Source organism: Aquarana catesbeiana, linkage group LG05 (genome assembly GCF_042186555.1).
Source record: "Aquarana catesbeiana isolate 2022-GZ linkage group LG05, ASM4218655v1, whole genome shotgun sequence".
Lineage (NCBI taxonomy): Eukaryota > Metazoa > Chordata > Amphibia > Anura > Ranidae > Aquarana > Aquarana catesbeiana.
The window spans coordinates 571,298,141-571,320,764 of record NC_133328.1 but is presented as its reverse complement, the minus strand read 5'-3'; the positions used below and the strand labels follow the sequence as shown (position 1 = coordinate 571,320,764).

Sequence of the window (22,624 nt, the reverse complement as noted above, 5' to 3'; positions counted from 1 at the left end):
AGGAGGGAGGGGGAGAAGGGGCACAGAGGAGGGATGGGGAGAAGTGGCACAGAGGAGGGATGGGGAGAAGTGGCACAGAGGAGGGATGGGGAGAAGTGGCACAGAGGAGGGATGGGGAGAAGTGGCACAGAGGAGGGATGGGGAGAGATGGCACAGAGGAGGGATGGGGAGAGATGGCACAGAGGAGGGAGGGGGAGAAGGGGCACAGAGGAAGGATGGGGAGAAGTGGCACAGGGGTGGGAGGGGGAGAAGTGGCACAGGGGTGGGATGGGGAGAAGTGGCACAGAGGAGGGATGGGGAGAAGTGGCACAGGGGTGGGAGGGGGAGAGATGGCACAGAGGAGGGAGGGGGAGAAGGGGCACAGAGGAGGGAGGGGGAGAAGGGGCACAGGGGTGGGAGGGGGAGAAGTGGCACAGGGGTGGGAGGGGGTGAGATGGCACAGGGGAGGGAAGGGGAGAAGGGGCACAGAGGAAGGATGGGGAGAAGGGGCACAGAGGAGGGATGGGGAGAAGTGGCACAGAGGAGGGATGGGGAGAAGTGGCACAGGGGTGGGAGGGGGAGAGATGGCACAGAGGAGGGAGGGGGAGAAGGGGCACAGAGGAGGGATGGGGAGAAGTGGCACAGAGGAGGGATGGGGAGAAGTGGCACAGAGGAGGGATGGGGAGAAGTGGCACAGAGGAGGGATGGGGAGAAGTGGCACAGAGGAGGGATGGGGAGAAGTGGCACAGAGGAGGGATGGGGAGAAGTGGCACAGGGGTGGGAGGGGGAGAGATGGCACAGAGGAGGGAGGGGGAGAAGGGGCACAGAGGAAGGATGGGGAGAAGTGGCACAGGGGTGGGAGGGGGAGAAGTGGCACAGGGGTGGGAGGGGGAGAGATGGCACAGAGGAGGGAGGGGGAGAGATGGCACAGAGGAGGGAGGGGGAGAAGGGGCACAGAGGAAGGATGGGGAGAAGGGGCACAGGGGTGGGAGGGGGAGAGGTGGCACAGAGGAAGGATGGTGAGAAGTGGCACAGGGGTGGGAGGGGGAGAGGTGGCACAGAGGAGGGAGGGGGAGAAGGGGCACAGAGGAGGGATGGGGAGAAGTGGCACAGAGGAGGGATGGGGAGAAGTGGCACAGAGGAGGGATGGGGAGAAGTGGCACAGGGGTGGGAGGGGGAGAGATGGCACAGAGGAGGGAGGGGGAGAAGGGGCACAGGGGTGGGAGGGGGAGAAGTGGCACAGGGGTGGGAGGGGGAGAAGTGGCACAGGGGTGGGAGGGGGAGAGGTGGCACAGAGGAAGGATGGTGAGAAGTGGCACAGGGGTGGGAGGGAGAGAGGTGGCACAGAGGAGGGAGGGGGAGAAGGGGCACAGAGGAGGGATGGGGAGAAGTGGCACAGAGGAGGGATGGGGAGAAGTGGCACAGAGGAGGGATGGGGAGAAGTGGCACAGAGGAGGGATGGGGAGAAGTGGCACAGGGGTGGGAGGGGGAGAGGTGGCACAGAGGAAGGATGGTGAGAAGTGGCACAGGGGTGGGAGGGGGAGAGGTGGCACAGAGGAGGGAGGGGGAGAAGGGGCACAGAGGAGGGATGGGGAGAAGTGGCACAGAGGAGGGATGGGGAGAAGTGGCACAGAGGAGGGATGGGGAGAAGTGGCACAGGGGTGGGAGGGGGAGAGATGGCACAGAGGAGGGAGGGGGAGAAGTGGCACAGAGGTGGGAGGGGGAGAAGGGGCACAGAGGAGGGATGGGGAGAAGTGGCACAGAGGAGGGATGGGGAGAAGTGGCACAGAGGAGGGATGGGGAGAAGTGGCACAGAGGAGGGATGGGGAGAAGTGGCACAGGGGTGGGAGGGGGAGAGATGGCACAGAGGAGGGAGGGGGAGAAGGGGCACAGAGGAAGGATGGGGAGAAGTGGCACAGAGGAGGGATGGGGAGAAGTGGCACAGGGGTGGGATGGGGAGAAGTGGCACAGAGGAGGGATGGGGAGAAGTGGCACAGGGGTGGGAGGGGGAGAGATGGCACAGAGGAGGGAGGGGGAGAAGGGGCACAGAGGAAGGATGGGGAGAAGTGGCACAGGGGTGGGAGGGGGAGAAGTGGCACAGGGGTGGGAGGGGGAGAGGTGGCACAGAGGAAGGATGGTGAGAAGTGGCACAGGGGTGGGAGGGGGAGAGGTGGCACAGAGGGGGCGAGGGGGCACAGATGCAGCCGGCAGCTCTTACCTGGTGAAGGCGAAGTACATGAGGCTGATGGTGGAGAAGGTGAGAAGGGTGATGGTGTGCGGCTTGTAGAAGAAGTCGATGGTGATGTCTTCCACTTGCTGCTCGTTGATCATCCTGAAATGCAGTTTATAGTTCACATCATCTTTACTGAGAGTCCTGGAGCGCATAGCGGACGCCATATCCCCCGATCCCCTCCCGGCCCAGGAAGAGACCACTGACACACACACCGCCCGGACTCTACCATCCTCACACCCGCGGGGGCGACACTTTCTATATGACACCTACAGGCAGAACATAATGTACCATTCCCAACCCGACCTCCTATACAGGACTGGAAGAATACTCTACTGCTATAGACAGAGGGGAACAACACCGATCTATTTGGACCGTATACAGAGATCCCCCCGCAGTGTGAGATGGACTCGGCGGAGGAGGAAGTGCTTTGCTGCGCTCGGTACCCACGTGGGTTGTAGAGCGCTGTGTGTCCGATCACCGCTGGGGGACCGGGACCCCAATATACCGACCGATACAACACCGGGGGGACCGACAACCCCCTACCGACCGATACACGGGGGTCCGACCGTCACCGGAGGGTGCGTGTACTCAGATCGTCCTCTACCGACCGATACACGGCTGTCTGTGTGCCCCAGAGGGGGAGGGGAGGTGTGACATTGTGTACTGAGAAATGTGGAGTCCCAGCAATCATCTGACCTGTCTGTGCTTGTCAGTGTAGATCAGAGCCTGAGATGACCTTGTATGTGTATTCTGTGTGTATACTGACCCCCCCCCCCCAATATCCTGTGTATACTGACCCCCCCCCCAATATCCTGTGTATACTGACCCCCCCTATATCCTGTGTATACTGACCCCCCCTATATCCTGTGTATACTGACCCCCCCCAATATCCTGTGTATACTGACCCCCCCTATATCCTGTGTATACTGACCCCCCCCCCCCAATATCCTGTGTATACTGACCCCCCCCCCAATATCCTGTGTATACTGACCCCCCCTATATCCTGTGTATACTGACCCCCCCTATATCCTGTGTATACTGACCCCCCCCAATATCCTGTGTATACTGACCCCCCCTATATCCTGTGTATACTGACCCCCCCCAATATCCTGTGTATACTGACCCCCCCCCAAAAACCTGTGTATACTGACCCCCCCCAATATCCTGTGTATACTGACCCCCCCCCATATCCTGTGTATACTGACCCCCCCCCCCCAATATCCTGTGTATACTGACCCCCCCCCAATATCCTGTGTATACTGACCCCCCCCCCCCAATATCCTGTGTATACTGACCCCCCCCCCCAATATCCTGTGTATACTGACCCCCCCAATATCCTGTGTATACTGACCCCCCCCCATATCCTGTGTATACTGACCCCCCCCCATATCCTGTGTATACTGACCCCCCCCCCCAATATCCTGTGTATACTGACCCCCCCCCCCCAATATCCTGTGTATACTGACCCCCCCCCCAATATCCTGTGTATACTGACCCCCCCCAATATCCTGTGTATACTGACCCCCCCCAATATCCTGTGTATACTGACCCCCCCCCAATATCCTGTGTATACTGACCCCCCCCCCAATATCCTGTGTATACTGACCCCCCCCCAATATCCTGTGTATACTGACCCCCCCCAATATCCTGTGTATACTGACCCCCCCCAATATCCTGTGTATACTGACCCCCCCCCAATATCCTGTGTATACTGACCCCCCCCCAATATCCTGTGTATACTGACCCCCCCCCCCATATCCTGTGTATACTGACCCCCCCAATATCCTGTGTATACTGACCCCCCCCCATATCCTGTGTATACTGACCCCCCCCCCCAATATCCTGTGTATACTGACCCCCCCCCCAATATCCTGTGTATACTGCCCCCAATATCCTGTGTATACTGACCCCCCCCCCAATATCCTGTGTATACTGACCCCCCCCCCCCAATATCCTGTGTATACTGACCCCCCCCCCATATCCTGTGTATACTGACCCCCCCCAATATCCTGTGTATACTGACCCCCCCCCCCATATCCTGTGTGTACTGACCCCCCCCCCAATATCCTGTGTATACTGACCCCCCCCCCCATATCCTGTGTATACTGACCCCCCCCAATATCCTGTGTATACTGACCCCCCCCCATATCCTGTGTATACTGACCCCCCCCAATATCCTGTGTATACTGACCCCCCCCATATCCTGTGTATACTGACCCCCCCCCAATATCCTGTGTATACTGACCCCCCCCCATATCCTGTGTATACTGACCCCCCCAATATCCTGTGTATACTGACCCCCCCAATATCCTGTGTATACTGACCCCCCCCCATATCCTGTGTATACTGACCCCCCCCAATATCCTGTGTATACTGACCCCCCCCCCCCCATATCCTGTGTATACTGCCCCCCCCAATATCCTGTGTATACTGACCCCCCCCCCCATATCCTGTGTATACTGACCCCCCCCAATATCCTGTGTATACTGACCCCCCCCCATATCCTGTGTATACTGACCCCCCCCAATATCCTGTGTATACTGACCCCCCCCCCCCCATATCCTGTGTATACTGCCCCCCCCAATATCCTGTGTATACTGACCCCCCCCCCAATATCCTGTGTATACTGACCCCCCCCCATATCCTGTGTATACTGCCCCCCCCCAATATCCTGTGTATACTGACCCCCCCCCCCCCCATATCCTGTGTATACTGCCCCCCCCCAATATCCTGTGTATACTGACCCCCCCCCCAATATCCTGTGTATACTGACCCCCCCCCCATATCCTGTGTATACTGCCCCCCCCATATCCTGTGTATACTGACCCCCCCCAATATCCTGTGTATACTGACCCCCCCCCCCAATATCCTGTGTATACTGACCCCCCCCCATATCCTGTGTATACTGACCCCCCCCCAATATTCTGTGTATACTGACCCCCCCCAATATCCTGTGTATACTGACCCCCCCCCCTCAATATCCTGTGTATACTGACCCCCCCCATATCCTGTGTATACTGACCCCCCCCCATATCCTGTGTATACTGACCCCCCCAATATCCTGTGTATACTGACCCCCCCCCATATCCTGTGTATACTGACCCCCCCAATATCCTGTGTATACTGACCCCCCCCCCATATCCTGTGTATACTGACCCCCCCCCAATATCCTGTGTATACTCCCCCCCCCATATCCTGTGTATACTGCCCCCCCCCCAATATCCTGTGTATACTGACCCCCCCCCCCAATATCCTGTGTATACTGACCCCCCCAATATCCTGTGTATACTGACCCCCCCCCATATCCTGTGTATACTGACCCCCCCCCCAATATCCTGTGTATACTGACCCCCCCCAATATCCTGTGTATACTGACCCCCCCCCTATCCTGTGTATACTGACCCCCCCCCAATATTCTGTGTATACTGACCCCCCCCAATATCCTGTGTATACTGACCCCCCCCCTCAATATCCTGTGTATACTGACCCCCCCCATATCCTGTGTATACTGACCCCCCCCAATATCCTGTGTATACTGACCCCCCCAATATCCTGTGTATACTGACCCCCCCCCCATATCCTGTGTATACTGACCCCCCCCCAATATCCTGTGTATACTGACCCCCCCCCCCAATATCCTGTGTATACTGACCCCCCCCCCCAATATTCTGTGTATACTGACCCCCCAATATCCTGTGTATACTTACCCCCCCCCCCAATATCCTGTGTATACTGACCCCCCCCCAATATCCTGTGTATACTGACCCCCCCCCAATATCCTGTGTATACTGACCCCCCCCCCAATATCCTGTGTATACTGACCCCCCCCCCCCCATATCCTGTGTATACTGACCCCCCCCAATATCCTGTGTATACTGACCCCCCCCCAATATCCTGTGTATACTGACCCCCCCCCAATATCTTGTGTATACTGACCCCCCCCAATATCCTGTGTATACTGACCCCCCCCCCCAATATCCTGTGTATACTGACCCCCCCCAATATCCTGTGTATACTGACCCCCCCCAATATCCTGTGTATACTGACCCCCCCAATATCCTGTGTATACTGACCCCCCCCCCAATATCCTGTGTATACTGACCCCCCCCCAATATCCTGTGTATACTGACCCCCCCCAATATCCTGTGTATACTGACCCCCCCCCCCTCAATATCCTGTGTATACTGACCCCCCCATATCCTGTGTATACTGACCCCCCCCATATCCTGTGTATACTGACCCCCCCCAATATCCTGTGTATACTGACCCCCCCAATATCCTGTGTATACTGACCCCCCCCCCCCTCAATATCCTGTGTATACTGACCCCCCCATATCCTGTGTATACTGACCCCCCCCATATCCTGTGTATACTGACCCCCCCAATATCCTGTGTATACTGACCCCCCCAATATCCTGTGTATACTGACCCCCCCCCCAATATCCTGTGTATACTGACCCCCCCCCAAATATTCTGTGTATACTGACCCCCCCAATATCCTGTGTATACTGACCCCCCCCCAATATCCTGTGTATACTGACCCCCCCCCAATATCCTGTGTATACTGACCCCCCCCCCAATATCCTGTGTATACTGACCCCCCAAATATCCTGTGTATACTGACCCCCCCAATATCCTGTGTATACTGACCCCCCCAATATCCTGTGTATACTGACCCCCCCAATATCCTGTGTATACCGACCTCCCCCCCCCAATATCCTGTGTATACTGACCCCCCCCCAATATCCTGTGTATACTGACCCCCCCCCAAAAACCTGTGTATACTGACCCCCCCAATATCCTGTGTATACTGACCCCCCCCAATATCCTGTGTATACTGACCCCCCCCAATATCCTGTGTATACTGACCCCCCCCAATATCCTGTGTATACTGACCCCCCCCCAATATCCTGTGTATACTGACCCCCCCCCCCCAAATATTCTGTGTATACTGACCCCCCCAATATCCTGTGTATACTGACCCCCCCCCCCCCAATATCCTGTGTATACTGACCCCCCCCCCAATATCCTGTGTATACTGACCCCCCCCCCCAATATCCTGTGTATACTGACCCCCCCAATATCCTGTGTATACTGACCCCCCCCCCCCCAATATCCTGTGTATACTGACCCCCCCAATATCCTGTGTATACTGACCCCCCCAATATCCTGTGTATACTGACCCCCCCAATATCCTGTGTATACTGACCCCCCCAATATCCTGTGTATACCGACCCCCCCAATATCCTGTGTATACCGACCTCCCCCCCCCAATATCCTGTGTATACTGACCCCCCCCCAATATCCTGTGTATACTGACCCCCCCAATATCCTGTGTATACTGACCCCCCCAATATCCTGTGTATACTGACCCCCCCCCCCCAAATATTCTGTGTATACTGACCCCCCCAATTTCCTATGTATACTGACCTCCCCCCCCCCCCAATATCCTGTGTATACTGACCCCCCCAATATTCTGTGTGTATAATGACCCCCCCCCAATATTCTGTGTATACTGACGTGTGTACTGTGTATACACCATTTATACTTGCATGTGATAGGATGATGGAGGTCAGCGGAGCTTCCCTTCATTTACTAAGCTCTGGAGCTGCTGCACTTGTAAAGTTCACAGTCTATTTGTCCTTCGTAGATCCAACTTACTGACATGAAAGAGCCAATCAGTTACATGATGTTTCTCTGCACTGTCACTGCTCTCCGCTCCACACACACACACACACACACACACACACACACTCTGCCGCTCTGCTGGCACACTTCCTTCACACGTGGCTTGTCCCCCCCCCCCCAGCAGTAAGAGTCGGAGTCAGCCAATTTCTGAATGTAATGGGCCTGTTATCAGGAGTTGAGCCCCCGTACTGTGTAATAAGTGGCAGTTCATACAATGTAATAGAAGTGGCAGATCGCAGGGTTGGTTGAACCAAACAATGAAAACACAACACAACCTACTTGCGCAAATAACACTTTCTTCTGTGTATTCACACGCATCACTTCACTAATCATTCCTTTGCTGGTATTTTGGGCAATTTAACCACTTTAGCTCCGGAAGATTTACCCCCCTTCATAAACCAGGCCATTTTTTGCGATCCAGCATTGCGTTTCTTTAACTGACAATTGGGCGGTCGTGGGACGCTGTACAAAATAACATTTTTATCCCCCCCCCCCTCAAACATTTTTGACTTTCTGCTATAAAACATATCCAATAAAAAAATGTGCAAAATCAAATTTCTTTATTAATTTAGGCCAATATGTACTCTACTACATATTTTTGGTAAAAAATCCCAATAAGCGTATATTGATTGGTTTGCACAAAAGTTATAATATCTACAGACTATGGGATATTTTTATGGAATTTAATTTTTTTTTTCTTACTAGTAATGGCAGCGATCAGCGACTTATAGTGGGACTGCGATATTGCGATGGACAAATCTGACACTGACACTTTTCGGGAACCAGTGACCCTAATACAGTGATCAGTGCTAAAAATATGCACTGTCACTGTACTAATGGCACTGTCCGGGAAGAGGTTAACATCAGGGGCAATCAAAGGGCCTAGGTTGTGTTTATGTGCAGTGTGGGAGGTGCTTGTACTAGGGGAATACATAGATCCATGTCTCTGCTTTGAAGGAACACAGGATCCATGCCTTCCCTATTGACAGAACGGCGATCTGCCTTGTTTACTTAGACTGCTGATCTGCCTCTGTACCGAATGATCGGCGGGTGCTGACGGACATTGAGTCCGCAGTACCTGCTGATTGGCTCTTGCTGTGTATAATCACAGTGGGAGCGAGCCGCCGATGGCACGCATTCGCTACCCAGAAGTGCAGGATATATACTTGATCCTGCGCACAACGGCCACCCTGTAGCAGTATATCGGCTATAGAGCGGTCAGCAAGTGGTTAATAGGTGTTTAAGTGTCAGGACTATTCACTCTGCCTTCTTATGGATCAGGAGCAATGTCACCCTGTACAGGACAGAGCATGCTGGGACTATGGGGACATTCTCTGCATGCAACAGAGGAGAGAGTGACAGTGAAGAATACAGGTGAATGAAGACAGTTGTAGATAGATGGGGCAAAGGGCGAAAGTGACAACTAGATTGATGGTTTTGTTATCAGTGCTGAATGGAAGGAGGGGATATGCTGTGGGAGGTTGATGTGTGTAGGAGTGATCAAAGGATGGATCTCTTCTGACTAAGATAATATACAGAGGTGTCCAGTGCAATCCATCAGCAGGTAGAGATGGAGGTTGGCAGCAGCAGAGTGTCTCTCCAACTGCACTATAACCCTTTCACGACTAAGCCTATTTTTGACATTTGGTGTTTCCAAGTTAAAATCTGTATTTTTTTGCTAGAAAATTACTTAAAACCCCCAAACATTATATAATTATTTTTTTTTTTTTTTTTAGCAGAGAATCTAGAGAATAAAATGGGGATTGTTGCAATATTTTATGTCACACGGTATTTGTGCAGCGGTGTTTTAAACGTAACTTTTTGGGAAAAGGGACACTTTCATGAATTTAAAAAAAACGAAACAGTAAAGTTAGCCCAATTTTTTTGTATAATGTGAAAGATGATGTTACGCCGAGTAAATAGATACCAAACATGTCACGCTTTATAATTGCACGCACTCGTGGAATGGCGACAAACTACAGTACCTAAAAATCTCCATAGGCAAAGCTTTAAAAATTTTTTACAGTTACCAGGTTAGAGTTACAGAGGAGGTCTAGGGCTAGAATTATTGCTCTCGCTCTGACGATCGCGGCGATACCTCACATGTGTGATTTGAACACCGTTTACATAGGCGGGTGCGACTTCCTTATGCGTTTTCTTTGCTGCGCGAGCTCGCGGCGTCGGGGGCGCTTTAAAAATTTTTTTTTTCTTATTTATTTTAATATTAATAAATTGTTTTTAAGAAAAAAAAATTGGATTACTTTTATTGCTGTCACACGGAATGTAAACATCCCTTGTGACAGTAATAGGTGGTGACAGGTGCTCTTTATGGATGAATCGGGGGTCTAAAAGACCCCCGATCCCTCCTTTGCACTGCAAAGTATTCAGATCGCTATTTTCGGCGATTCTGAATACTGTATATTTTTTTAAAACTGGCGCCATTGGCAGCCGAGTAAACGGGAAGTGACGCCGCTTCCATGTTTACAATGAGGAGGCTGGAACGAAGCCGTAAGCGTTCCAGACTGTCACTACCTGCCGGAGGCGGCGGATTGTTGATCGGGCCTCCCGGTGGAACGGGAGGCCGGTAATAAGGGCGGGGTGCCCTCCCGCTCCTCCAGTATAACAGCCGAGCAGCCTTTAGCCGCATCGGTTGTTATCGCTGGAAAGCCGATCGCTGGCTCTAAAAAACAGTACCGGGATGATGCCTGCAGCTGTGGGCATCATCCCGGTATAACCCCCGAAAGCCGAGTACGCACATGTGCGTACGCTCGGCGGCAAGGGGATAATGTACAGCAGTCACTGTAGATCCCAGTGCACCCCTGTATATTACAGTGCAGTCGGGGTGACAGGTTGACCTCCTGTTTCTTTGTCCTCCTTACAGAGGACACGGCTGTATTTAGTGGAGTAAGGGTGGCATGCTGCTGGTGGTGAGGTAAGTGTAATGCCGCATACACGTGGTCGGATTTTCCAATGGGAAATGTCCGATGGGAGCTTGTTGACGGAAATTCCGACCGACTGTAGGCTCCATCGGACATTTTCGTCGGAATTTCCAACAAACAAAATTTGAGATCTGGATCTCAAATTTTCAGACCACAAAATCCGTCGTTGTAAATTCTGATCGTGTGTACACAATTCCGACGCACAAAGTTCCACGCATGAATCAAGCAGAAGAGCCGCACTGGCTATTGAACTTCATTTTTCTCGGCTCATCGTCACCGCGTTCTTGGCGATCGGAATTTCCGACAAGATTTGTGCGACCATGTGTATGCAAGACAAGTTTGAGCCAACATCCGTCGGAAAAAAAAACATGGATTTTGTTGTCAGAATGTGCGGTCAATGTCCGACCGTGTGTACAGGGCATAAGGCTTCACATTTTGTGCATTTGTGTTCCTGCACAAAAACTGCACATCCCTTTCGCAAGCGTGTGGTGGTGCTATTGATCCCTAATGGCACCCCGACGCACCTTGCTAATAGACGTGCAGAACAAAAACATTTGTTTCGATACGATAGTTACATACATTTGTTTTGGGAATTTGTTTCGTTTTTTCGAATTCAAATCAATTTGAATTTTTCGACTTGCGTTTCAAATTGAATTCCATTGAAAATCAAATGAATTCTATTCGAAATTCGAATTTTGGAAGATGGTTTTATTCTTTCTATTCCATTTTTCTATTCTATTCGCATTTCGGTAAATGGTTATATGGTTATATTCTATTTTATTTTCTATTCTGTTCTTTTCTTTTCTATTCAAATTCAAATTTATTCTATTCAAAATTCGTAAAATTGTTATATTATTTGTTTTATTCTGTTCTATCCCTTTTTTTTCTATTCTATATTTTTTCTATCTTTTTGTATTCTGTTCTGTTTTTTTACTGTATTCTATTTTCTATTCTATTCTATTTCTTTTTCTATTCTATTTTATTTGATTAAAAACTATTTAATACGAAAAGACACACAATCACTTCCAGCGCTAGGGGGTCTTCTAAAGTGAAGGGCAACAGGGACATTGGTATTCCAAGACTGGATGGATGCTGCCTTCCTCAAATGGGGTAATCCGATCGAAACTACAAAAAAGACAAAATGGAAGGCACACACACCTAGTGCACTACCAATGACAATTTAATGAATAATAAAATCCATAAAAGGTGGGTACTCACAAAACACAACTCTCAATTGAGCCATAAAAATCACACAGTGCATGGACATGTGCAGGACCATAACAGGGTAGAGCTGACGCATTTCGGGGGTGTACCCCGCTCTTAGGAAGGGGTGCGCCTCGAAACGTGTCAACTCTACCCTGTTATGGTCCTGCACATGTCCATACACTGTGTGATTTTTTGTTTATTTTTTTTTTTATGGCTCAAATGAGAGTTGTGTTTTGCAAGTACCCACTTTTTATGGATTTTATTATCCATTAAAGTGTTACTAAACCCACCACAGTAAAATCAGTCTGTATATGCAGCATAGCATGCTTGTTATACTCACTCCGGAACTTAAGGGGTTAATCCTCTGCATTGTGTAAAAAGGCTGTTTGATCCTGTATGCACAGATCCTCCCCCTCCTGCACTGTCTGTCTGGGGAAGGCCAGATAACACAGGCAGGGTAGCCAATCTGCACATGCTCAGTTGTGTCTTTTATGCTGGAGAGAACAGTTACTTGTTTTCAGAGATAGCCAGGTCACATGATATTGACATCACACATGTGGGCGTGTCTACAGGCTGCACTGGAAATCTCCTTCTTCCTGATCTCTTAGCACTGGAGAAACTGTGGTATACAGATCATCCAAAAAGGTATAAAGTGGCAATATTTTAATGTAAAAAGAAGATTTATAAGCTGTGGGCACTGTGAACTATTTTCATATTACTGGGTTTAGTAACACCTTAAAATGTCATTAGTAATGCACTAGGTGCGCCGCTTTCCATTTTGTCTTTTTTGTAAGAACAATTTCAATTCATAGGCATTACATTAGTGTCTGTTCTGACAGTACTCATGTTTGTTGGGAGACTGTTTCCAGGAATGCCCCTGATATCATTTAGCTATGGGTGCTCACGAATCTGGGATCCATCACTCCTATATAGGTGTACACACATTTCATGAAGTCACACAAACCTACTTTTTGTTCCAACACCATTTCAGGACCCTCTGTGATTTATTTAAAGGGGTTGTAAAGGTAATTTTTTTTTTTTTTTTTAAATAACAAACATGTTATACTTACCTTCACTGTGCAGCTCGTTCTGCACAGAGTGGCCCCGAACCTGCTCTTCTGGGGTCCCTCGGCGGCTGTCTCAGCTCCTCCCCGCAATAACTAACCACCTTAATGCGAGCTCTCTCCCGGCTATAGCCGCTCGCTGTATCACTCGGCCCCGCCCCTGGCGCGTCGCGTCATTGGCTCTGATTGACAGCAGCGCGAGCCAATGGCTGCGCTGCTTTCAATCCATCCACTATAGCCAATCAGCGACCAGGCTGATCGGCTGAATGGAGGTCGGGAGCGAGCGGCTGAGTTTCGAGGTGTCAGGTAAGTAAAATGGGGGGGCTGGGGGCGGCGGTGTTTTCAAAAGTTTTTTCACCTTAATGCATAGAATGCATTAAGGTGAAAAAATGTATACCTTTACAACCCCTTTAACCCCTTGGTGGAGTTTAATCTGCACTAGGGAGTGGAATGTATTGGAGAAAGAGGAGATCTGGAAGAGTGTCCTGGAACAAGATGTTTGGATTTACTCCTACAAAAGCAGTGATCGATTTTCATAATATATGAAATGAGAGAAAATGTATCTTTCTTATCTAGCTTACTTTGTGTCTTAGTGAATAAGGGTTATGAATAATAGAGAACTGAAGATGCAGAAGTTGGTGTCACATTGTCCTGGATAGGGAACCATTATTTCATGGGAGATGCAGACAATGTCTCCCCCCCCCCCCCCCCCCCCCCCGAACTTTATTTACTTAATTTTGTCACTTTTTTTGTTGCAGCAAAAAGCTACCAGGTTTTCTGAGATGCGAAATTGTAATAAATGAACTTGGAGGCCCCAGAGAGGATTCTGGTGAGTATATATCCAGCTGTCAAGCTTTATTTTCTATTTGACTTTCTATAAGATCTATACACTGCATATCCAGTAATATTGCAGTTAAAAATTTGTGGTCTGTATTGTTTAAAGAGGAACTTTAGTAATAAAAAAAAAAGCATATGCTGTAGCTGCTGACGGTTAATAAAAGGACACTTGCCTGTCCAGGGATCCAGCGCTGTCCTCACCTGGGCCAGTTATTTTCCAGTCTTTGGGTCCTCGGTGCCGCCATGTTGACTGTGGGAAGCTGGCTGAGACTCCATTGCATGCTCTAGTCACACTGCACTTTGTGAAAGGTCCCACAGCCGTGTGGGCTGTGATGAAGGGGGGCTGAACTTACACTTGGATCGTCTAGGCGAGTGGGAGCGGGTAGCTGTCAAAACTAGGTACCCGCTCCCAGAAAAAAAAAGGAGACATCCAATACATGCAGAGGAGGGAGGAGGACAATCAGAGGAAATTCCTGTAGTAAGTGGAGTTTTTCTTTAGCTCTTTTGCTGCCAGAGCCGTTTTTGCACACATGCTTAAAAAAATCATTTTAGGCCTGAAGATTACATATACCCCCCAAAACACTCTAGAGAATAAAATAGTGGTAGGTCCAGTTTTTTATGTCGCACAGTATTTCCGCAAAGGTTAAAGTGATTGTAAAGGTAGAAGGTTTTTTTTATCTTAATGCATTCTATGCCGATACAGGCGTCGGACTGGTCGCCCAGCTCGCCACTCCCAAAAGTCACTTTATGCAGACAGGCTAAACAAACCTTCCTCTCCCTCTGGTGTGTGATGATCTTTTTTGCATGGAGGGAGTAACATCCATCTCCACCCAGATAGTGTCCAGCATTATTCCCTTCTTTCCCACCAGGAGTGCCTCATTCCTTATGAGTTAACAGGTGATAAACATAATCCATCACAGCTGTTATCAGTAGTGACACACTGCGGTTGGTAGGACGCCCTTTGTGTTCTGCTCTGAGGTGCTCACGCGTGCGGACTCCTCGGTGACGGCATTGGCTCATGGGTCTGATCCCTGACGGCACGTCATCTCTGCCAAGTTTCTCTTGAAGTTGGATGCCATTCTAAATACTGGTCTAAGAGTAAAATGATAACCATTCACCTCATCATTAGCCCCTGAAGAAGAGGTTTCAACCTTTATAACCTCGAAACGCTTCAGGCTTCTGTTGGTGCAGCCCCCAGCTGGAACAGTTCATGTGGGGGTTGTTTTGGGTTATCATGTGTATCTTGATATGTATACCTTTTTGAATTGTCGGCATCCTCCTTTTTTTTATCCAACCATTCAATTTTTTGTGATGTTTTAATCTTTGATCAATAAAATTATATATATTTTTTGATACAATGTTTGAAGACTCCTGCCTTTTAAAGTCCCACTAGAGGAAAACAACGTTTTACTGTACAGTCTTACAGGGATGTGGGCAGGTTGTCTTCTTCCACAAGGCTCTCGTCACTACTTCTGTTCATACCTATAGTATTTGATACCCAGATCATATTATTTGTCAGAACCCCCCTGATATATGGGACAATAATATTTATAATAACAAATAATCCTAATCAATAATAAATCCTACTACTGATGGTCATAAAGGAGATGCAGACTGTGAAAATTGTATTGTTTCCTCTAAAGCCCCATACACACACTATCAGATTTACTGCTGCTTTTTGTCTTCAGATTTACCAAAACCATATAATATGAGGTCAAACCAGGCCCTCGTACTACATGGTTTTGGTAAATCTGAAGACAAAAATCAGCAGAAAATCTCATAGTGTGTATGGGGCTTTACACTGGTGGTCACTAGAAAACTGTCCCCCTAAACTGACAATCAGTGAACCCTTACGTTTGCGGTCAGTGAAGGAGTGACCCCTTATATTGTGGGTCAGTAGAAAAAGATCCCCTATCGCCCATTCCAGGTGAGCGAATGAGAATAGGGGAGCGGGTATAATCCCTGCCATCTCTATATCCTGCTTGTACCTGTTACCTTTGATCCTTTCCTCCCCCCTTCCTACCTTTGACCCCCCCCCCCACCCCTTTTTTATTTTCGCCTTCTTTTCTCTTAGGTTTTTCCCCTACTTCTTTGCCCCAATACACAAAATCTAATGTCCCCTATAAAGTACACACAAAGGGGTTGATATAACTTTGCATTGGACCATACCTGTATCTTGTTTGTCTGTCAAATAACTGTTTTGATTCCCTGTATTGCTCTTTGCTACTATACTCCATGACTTGTTAGAAATCTATTATCTATAATGCCCACGTATGTCATGGACCTTTAACAAAACATTTGAGATCTTTGTATGCTTGTACCACTTTTCTTGCTCCCAATAAAAATGTTTGTGGAAAAAAAAAAAAAAAAAAGAAAGCGATCCCTTACATTGGTGGTCATTGTAATTGGAAGATTAATCTGCCACTTCTTAAGGAACCCATAGCCACCTCTGGAGGATCCCTGGTGGAGAATGTCTGTTCTAATGTAAATACAGAACAAGTACAGTAAGAAGGAAAAGAGGAGAGAAAAAGCAGAAAATAAGGTACAGATAATAAAAAAAGCGAAAATGCTAAAGCTGAACTTAAATGACTTCATCTGATATCTTTTGAATTTAAAGCGGAGCATCCTTCAACCAGCCCCCCCCCCCCCCCCCCTTGCAAAACATGAAAAGTCAGGAGCTACACATACTGTACACATACTGTAACTGCTGACTTTTAATATTAGGACACTTACCTGTCCTGGAATCCAGTGATGTCGGCACCCCAGCCAATGTTTCCATAGGCTCTTGGGTGCCGCCTCCACCTTTTGATTGTAAGGAAAACCGGCAGTGAAGCCTTGCGGCTTCACAGCTAGTCCCCTACTGTGCATGTGCGGAGTGCGCTGTGCTTTCTGAATGGCCCTGCAGCGGGGGAAGGAGGAGGGGGGGCAAACTTTCTCGGAAGTGGGGACGAGTACCTGTCAAAACAGGTACCCGCTCCCCCCGAAAGGTGCCAAATGTGGCATCGGAGGAGGGGAGGAGGCAGATAAGTGGAAACTCTACTTTTGGTTGGAACTCTGCTTTAAAGATGAATTGCTCCGCTGCACTTGCAGCTACAGAGGTCAGTGAGTACTTGTTTAAAGCTCATTTACTGCTTGCTGACAGTATGGAGCTATATGAATGTCTATAGCCTGTTCACCTTTCTTTGACGTACAGTACAACCCCAAAAATGTGCAGTTTTACCCCACAAGATTGCACTGATCTGTGCTGTGGCAACCATTGCTGGATTAGAGCAGAACAATGTACCCAGATATCTGTCTGCAGCTCTTTACCATGTGCTTTGACACTGTGTACTATATATGAACTCTAAATGATAGGGATACATTAAATACTAGAAAAAGGCAACAATCCCCTTTACATTTGTAAAATGCTGATCTATTCTCCTGTGAGTATTTTTCACAGCAAAACAGTGATTAGCAGCAGCTGAATGTATTTACAGCTTTCATATATAGAGCATCATAATTACAGCTTGTGTGCACATTGCTCAGTGGAAATAGCAAGGAAAGCTTTCTTTCCTGGGTGACTATTTGGGGCAGAATTTTTCTTTTTAACATCAGCCTTTCACAGTCTTTTTAGGCTATAGGTATCTCCCAGTGCCAGCCAACAGAGAAGAGATAGAACCTCTGCTGGGTTTTTATTGTTATCTAGGACCAAATCAGGGAGATTTCTTTCACTTTGTTATCCCTGAGATACAGGGGAATGGGGAGCACCAGGTTCTTATACTGAAGGAAAGACATGTCAAATCACTGCACCAGGGCTATGGAAAAACTTTTTTTTTTTTTTGGATAGAGTGGTGAGGGATTAAAACCCCTGTCAGTTTTGATTGCTGTCTGTGCCCCCATTAGGGAGATTCACCCTCTCTTTGTCCTGTTTCCCTTAATCACTTCCCGCCTGGCCTATTGGCGGGGGTTTCATTGTTCTGAGTGGGCGTCATATGATGTGTCCAATCACAGCTGATCATAGTGTAAATAGGAAGTGCCGGTGTTCTATCAGATAGTGCCCGCTATCGAGAAGTGCCCCAGGATGTACTGCGCATGCGCCGTACGGAACAGCACGATAGCTGATTTTACGATCAGCTGTTGTGACGGCGCCTGCGCACAATAGCCGACGGAAGAAATTTTTCTGTCAGATTGTGCTAGGCTCTAGCGAGGCATGTTCATGTTGGTGAGAGGTGGATTTGTACATGTCGGGGGCGGATTTTTAAATGATGGGCAGTGCTGCAAAAATGGGGGCAGATTTTGCAAAGATGGCCAGTTCTGCTTTTTTTTTTTTCCCTGGACGCTTGCGGGGCGTGCCTATCTTTTAAAAATCCGCACCCATCATGTTAGGGCTGGGCGATTTTTCTCAAAAAAAAAAAATAGCGATTAAAAAAAAAAAAAAAAACTCGATTCACGATTCGAATCGAGTTTTCGTTTTTTTGGTTTTTTTTTGGACACCACACCGGTCCTGGGGAGCTGCGGGCAGGAGTTTTTAAGCGAGGCCACGGCTTCGGCCTAGTCTGCGGCGTCCGATATCACGGACTAGGCCGAACCTGCGGCCTCGCCTAAAAACTCCTGCCCGCAGCTCCTCTGGACCAGCGCGGTGTCAACACTGGTCCTGGGGAGCTGCAGGCAGGAGTTTTTAGGTGAGTCTGCGGACTAGGCCGAAGCTGTGGCCTCGCTTAAAAACTCCTGCCTGCAGCTCCTCAGGACCGGCGCGGTGAAAAAAAAAAATCTAAAAAAATCGATTTGCTTACATTTTTAATCGATTTGACTTCTCAACTCAATTCAAGATTTAAATTGATTTTTTCCTGAGCCCTACATCATGTACAAATCTGCCCCTCACTGACATGAACATTCCTCGGCAGCACAAAGCACAACCTGACAGAAAAATTTCTTCCGTCGGCTATTGTGTGCAGGCGCCGTCTCGCCGTCATAACAGCTGCTGTGCTGTTTCCTGCAAGCACAGTACATCTTGGGCACTTCTTGATAGCGGGCATTATCCGACAGAACGCTGGTTATTCACACGTGAGGAGAGCCGAGAAGGGTCTTTCCTCATTGAGGTCATCTGCACTGATAATCAGTGCAAACCCCATCAGTGATGCTTGTCAGTGCCCACAAATGCTGCCCATCAGTAATGCCTATCAGTGCCCACACAGAAGACTCTTTATCTGAATGCATTAGAATAAAAAAACCTTCTGACTTTACAATCACTTTAAGCCCAATTCCAACAATGTTGAGAGTTACAATTTCTGCAGAGTTTCCCTCACTTCTTGTTCCTATCCCTGTGACAATTTCTGTCCATGTGTCACTGTGACAGGAAGGCAAGGACAGCAATAAAAACATTGTGAGGACATCTAATCCGTTCCCGCTCTAGTGAAAATGTGTTTAGGTCTGTTCTGACAGGAAGGAATAAAAAGTCTCCCTAGTAGTAGAAAAAGCAGCATTGACTTTGACAGGTCCTGTAATTGGACTCTCCTATTTCGGCGTCTTCTCTGCAGTGTTAGGCAGCCCATACACAAGTCATTTTCTTTTTATTCAGCAGTGGGTTGAATGGATAAAACTGACTCGATTCCCTCATACACACACTTGATATGGATGGGGAAATCCTTCCCGTTGTGTTTTTGTATTCAGACAGAGGGGAGACTTCCCGCCATCAGGATACACTAATCACGCTGCAGGCTATAGTCAGCAGAAAATACAGAAATCAATCGGTAGATCAACTTCTGTACAATCACCTTGCTTATCCTGCTGAACTGGCCAAATTTCAACCCATGTAGGGCAAGCTGAAGGCCCCATTCACGCGTTTTGTAGCTTAACGCTCGAAGCTCCAAAGCACTGGAGGCGAAAAAAAATCATCTATTCTCTGTGGAGATGGTTCACTTCTCCACTCCAAGTCGCATGAAGCTCAAAAAAGTTCTGGAGCTTTTTTGTAGCTCAAATTGGGCAGATCTTTGTGTTTTTTGGTGCGGTTTCATCACCAAATGAACAGAAACTCGATATTTGCTTGTTTTTTTGCACATTCGTGTTTTTTTGTCAAGTGTTTTTGTGTGATTTTCTGCTCAAATGCAAAAAATTTGAAAAAATTTAAATAGTAATAATATATGACTGAATACATTTAAAATGCCCAAATAACTAAAAATCACGATAAATAAATAATAAGTAATCAAATTAATATGTAATATTACATAATTAAAAAATAACCCCTAACCTTAAAAAAAATATATTAAATACATTATTATTATTGATAATAATAACACCCAAACCCGAACTAAAAATGTATTAGTAGTAGTATTATTATTAATAATCATCATTTATGTATTTACAGTTGTGTGAAAAAGTATTTGCCCCCTTCCTGATTTTTATTTTTTTGCATATTTCTCACACTTAAATGATTCAGATAATCAAACAAATTGTAATATTACACAAAGATAACCCAACTAAATCCTAGATGCAGTTTTTACATTATTATTTCATGTATTAAGGGGAAAAAAGCTGTTCAAACCTTCCTGGCCCTATGTGAAAAAGTAATTGCCCCCTCCCTTGCTGAATCATGAATGAAATGTGATAAACCACAGTTTTTTTGGAAAGCTTAAATTTCACTTGCCACACCCAGGCCTGATTACTGCCAGACCTGTTGAATCAGGAAATCACATAAATAGAATCTGTCTGACAAAGTGAAGCACGCTAACAGATCACAAAAAGCCACACGTCATGCCACAATCTAAAAAAAAATAAAAATTCAAGAACAGATTAGAAACAAAGTAATGTACATGTATCAGTCTAGGAAGAGTTTCAAAGCCATTTCTAAGGCTTTGGAACTCCAATAAACCACGGGGAGAGCCATTATCCACAAATGGAGATAACATGGAACAGTGGTGAACCTTCCCAGGAGTGGCCGGCCTACAAAAATTACTCCAAGAGCATGACGACGACTCATCCAGGAGGTCATAAAAGAACCCAGAACAACATCTAAAAGAACTGCAGGACTCACTTGCCTCAGGTAAGCTCAGTGTTCATGATTCAACAATAAGAAAGTGGCTGGGCAAAAATGGCATCCATGGGAGAGTTCCAAGGCCAAAGCCGCTGTTGATCAAAAAGAACACAAAGGCTCGTCTCATATTTACCAAAAAACATATTGATTATCCCCAAGACTTTTAGACAAATATTCTGTGGACTGATGAGACAAAAATTTAACTTTTTGGAAGGTGTGCATCTCATTACATCTGGCATAAAACGAATACAGCATTTCATAACAAGAACATCATACCAACAGTTAGACATGGTGGTGGTAGCATGATGGTCTGGGGCTGCTTAGCAGCTTCAGTACCTGGACAACTTACCTTAATTAATGGAACCATGAATTCTGAGCCCTACCAGAAAATCCTAAAGGAGAATGTCCGGCCATCAGTTTGTGACCTCAAGCTCAAGTGCACTTATGCAGCAAGACAATGATCCAAAACACAACAGCAAGTCCACCTCCAAATGGTTCAAACAAAGCAAAATTTAGGTTTTGCAGTGGCCTAGTCAAAGGCTGGAATTAAATCCAATTGAGTTGCTGTATCATGACCTTACACAGGCTGTTCATGCTGGAAAACCCTCTGTGGCTGAATTAAAACAATTCTGCAAAGAAGAGTGGGCCAAAATTGCTCCACAGCGATGTGAAAAACTCATTGCCAGTTATCGCAAACACTTGATTGCCGTTGTTGCCGCCAAGGGTGGCACAACCAGTTATTAGGTTTAGGGGGTAATAATTACTTTTTCACATAATGCCAGGCAGGTTTGGACAGCTTTTTTGCCTTAATAAATGAAACCATCATTTAAAAACTGCATTTTGTTTTTACTCGGGTTATCTTTGTGTAATAATAAAATTTGTTTGCTGAGTCATTTAAGTGTGACAAATATGCGAAAAAAAAATCAGAAAGGGGTCAAATTCTTTTCCACACAACTGTATTTTGTCTTGGGGTGTTTAGTTATTACTATTTTATTATTATTTCACTATTATTATTATTTTACTTTTTATTAAGGGTTAGGGGTTAATTATTTATTATTACATAGTATTCATTTATTGTATTTCATTTATGATTATTTTTATTTCTTTTCAAAAACGCTGTATAAAAACACACAAATCGTACATAAAAATGTGCCAAAATCGCGCATAAAAACATGCAAAAAAAATAAAACTGGAAGCTGATTGTTTTTTAGCTGCACCAGATTTTGCACTGTCCAGTTTTAGTAAATCAACCCCACGGTGTGTTCAGGCAGTGTTCACAACTGCCTGCAAGAATCTACCGATTCTTACTGGCAGGATCCCCTAGCTTCTATTATTCAGCCGTTAAGCCTTGTACAGATTGTGAGAATATTGGATGAATGATCGTCCATATTTTTCTTTGCATTCTTGTTTCTTATTGAAAATGAAGAGGTTACTCAATTTATGAAAATTCTCATGTGACAGAATACAACTTTGGAAGGGATGTAATGTGTTGTATTGTATTGCAATGTTTTCTTTAGTTTCCGAGCATGCCGGGTCTTGGTCTTCCATTTTTTTTATTTTTTTTTCAGATGAACACTGTACTGATTAAACGAAAATTGTTTGCTTTGCTGTCGTCTTTGAGAGAGAGTTTTTTTTTTTTTGTCATTGTCACTTCAGATATTATTGGATG

At 47.0% G+C, this 22,624-nt stretch overlaps 2 protein-coding genes across 7 annotated transcripts in view; one reads left to right on the top strand and one right to left on the bottom strand.

The window, feature by feature from the left end:
• Positions 1–22,624, bottom strand: part of PTDSS1 (phosphatidylserine synthase 1) — a 135,503-nt gene that overhangs the window by 72,293 nt on the left and 40,586 nt on the right. The window contains exons 1-2 of one of the 4 annotated variants that reach the window (XM_073632005.1): positions 2,660–2,858; positions 2,198–2,311 (exon numbers count right to left, since the gene is read on the bottom strand). In XM_073632005.1, the coding sequence (XP_073488106.1) occupies positions 2,198–2,310 (113 nt within the window). In that variant the 5' untranslated portion in view covers position 2,311; positions 2,660–2,858. Of the gene's footprint in view, positions 1–2,197; positions 2,859–22,624 lie in introns of those variants that run through there. The other 3 variants (XM_073632004.1, XM_073632002.1, XM_073632001.1) reach the window with 3 other exon arrangements.
• The window catches only part of MTERF3 (mitochondrial transcription termination factor 3), a 78,736-nt gene continuing 58,277 nt past the window's right edge, over positions 2,166–22,624 (top strand). The window contains exons 1-2 of one of the 3 annotated variants that reach the window (XM_073632007.1): positions 2,166–2,236; positions 13,868–13,938. The gene's annotated coding sequence lies outside the window, so the exon portion shown is untranslated. Of the gene's footprint in view, positions 2,237–2,555; positions 2,791–2,838; positions 2,861–13,867; positions 13,939–22,624 lie in introns of those variants that run through there. The other 2 variants (XM_073632006.1, XM_073632008.1) reach the window with 2 other exon arrangements.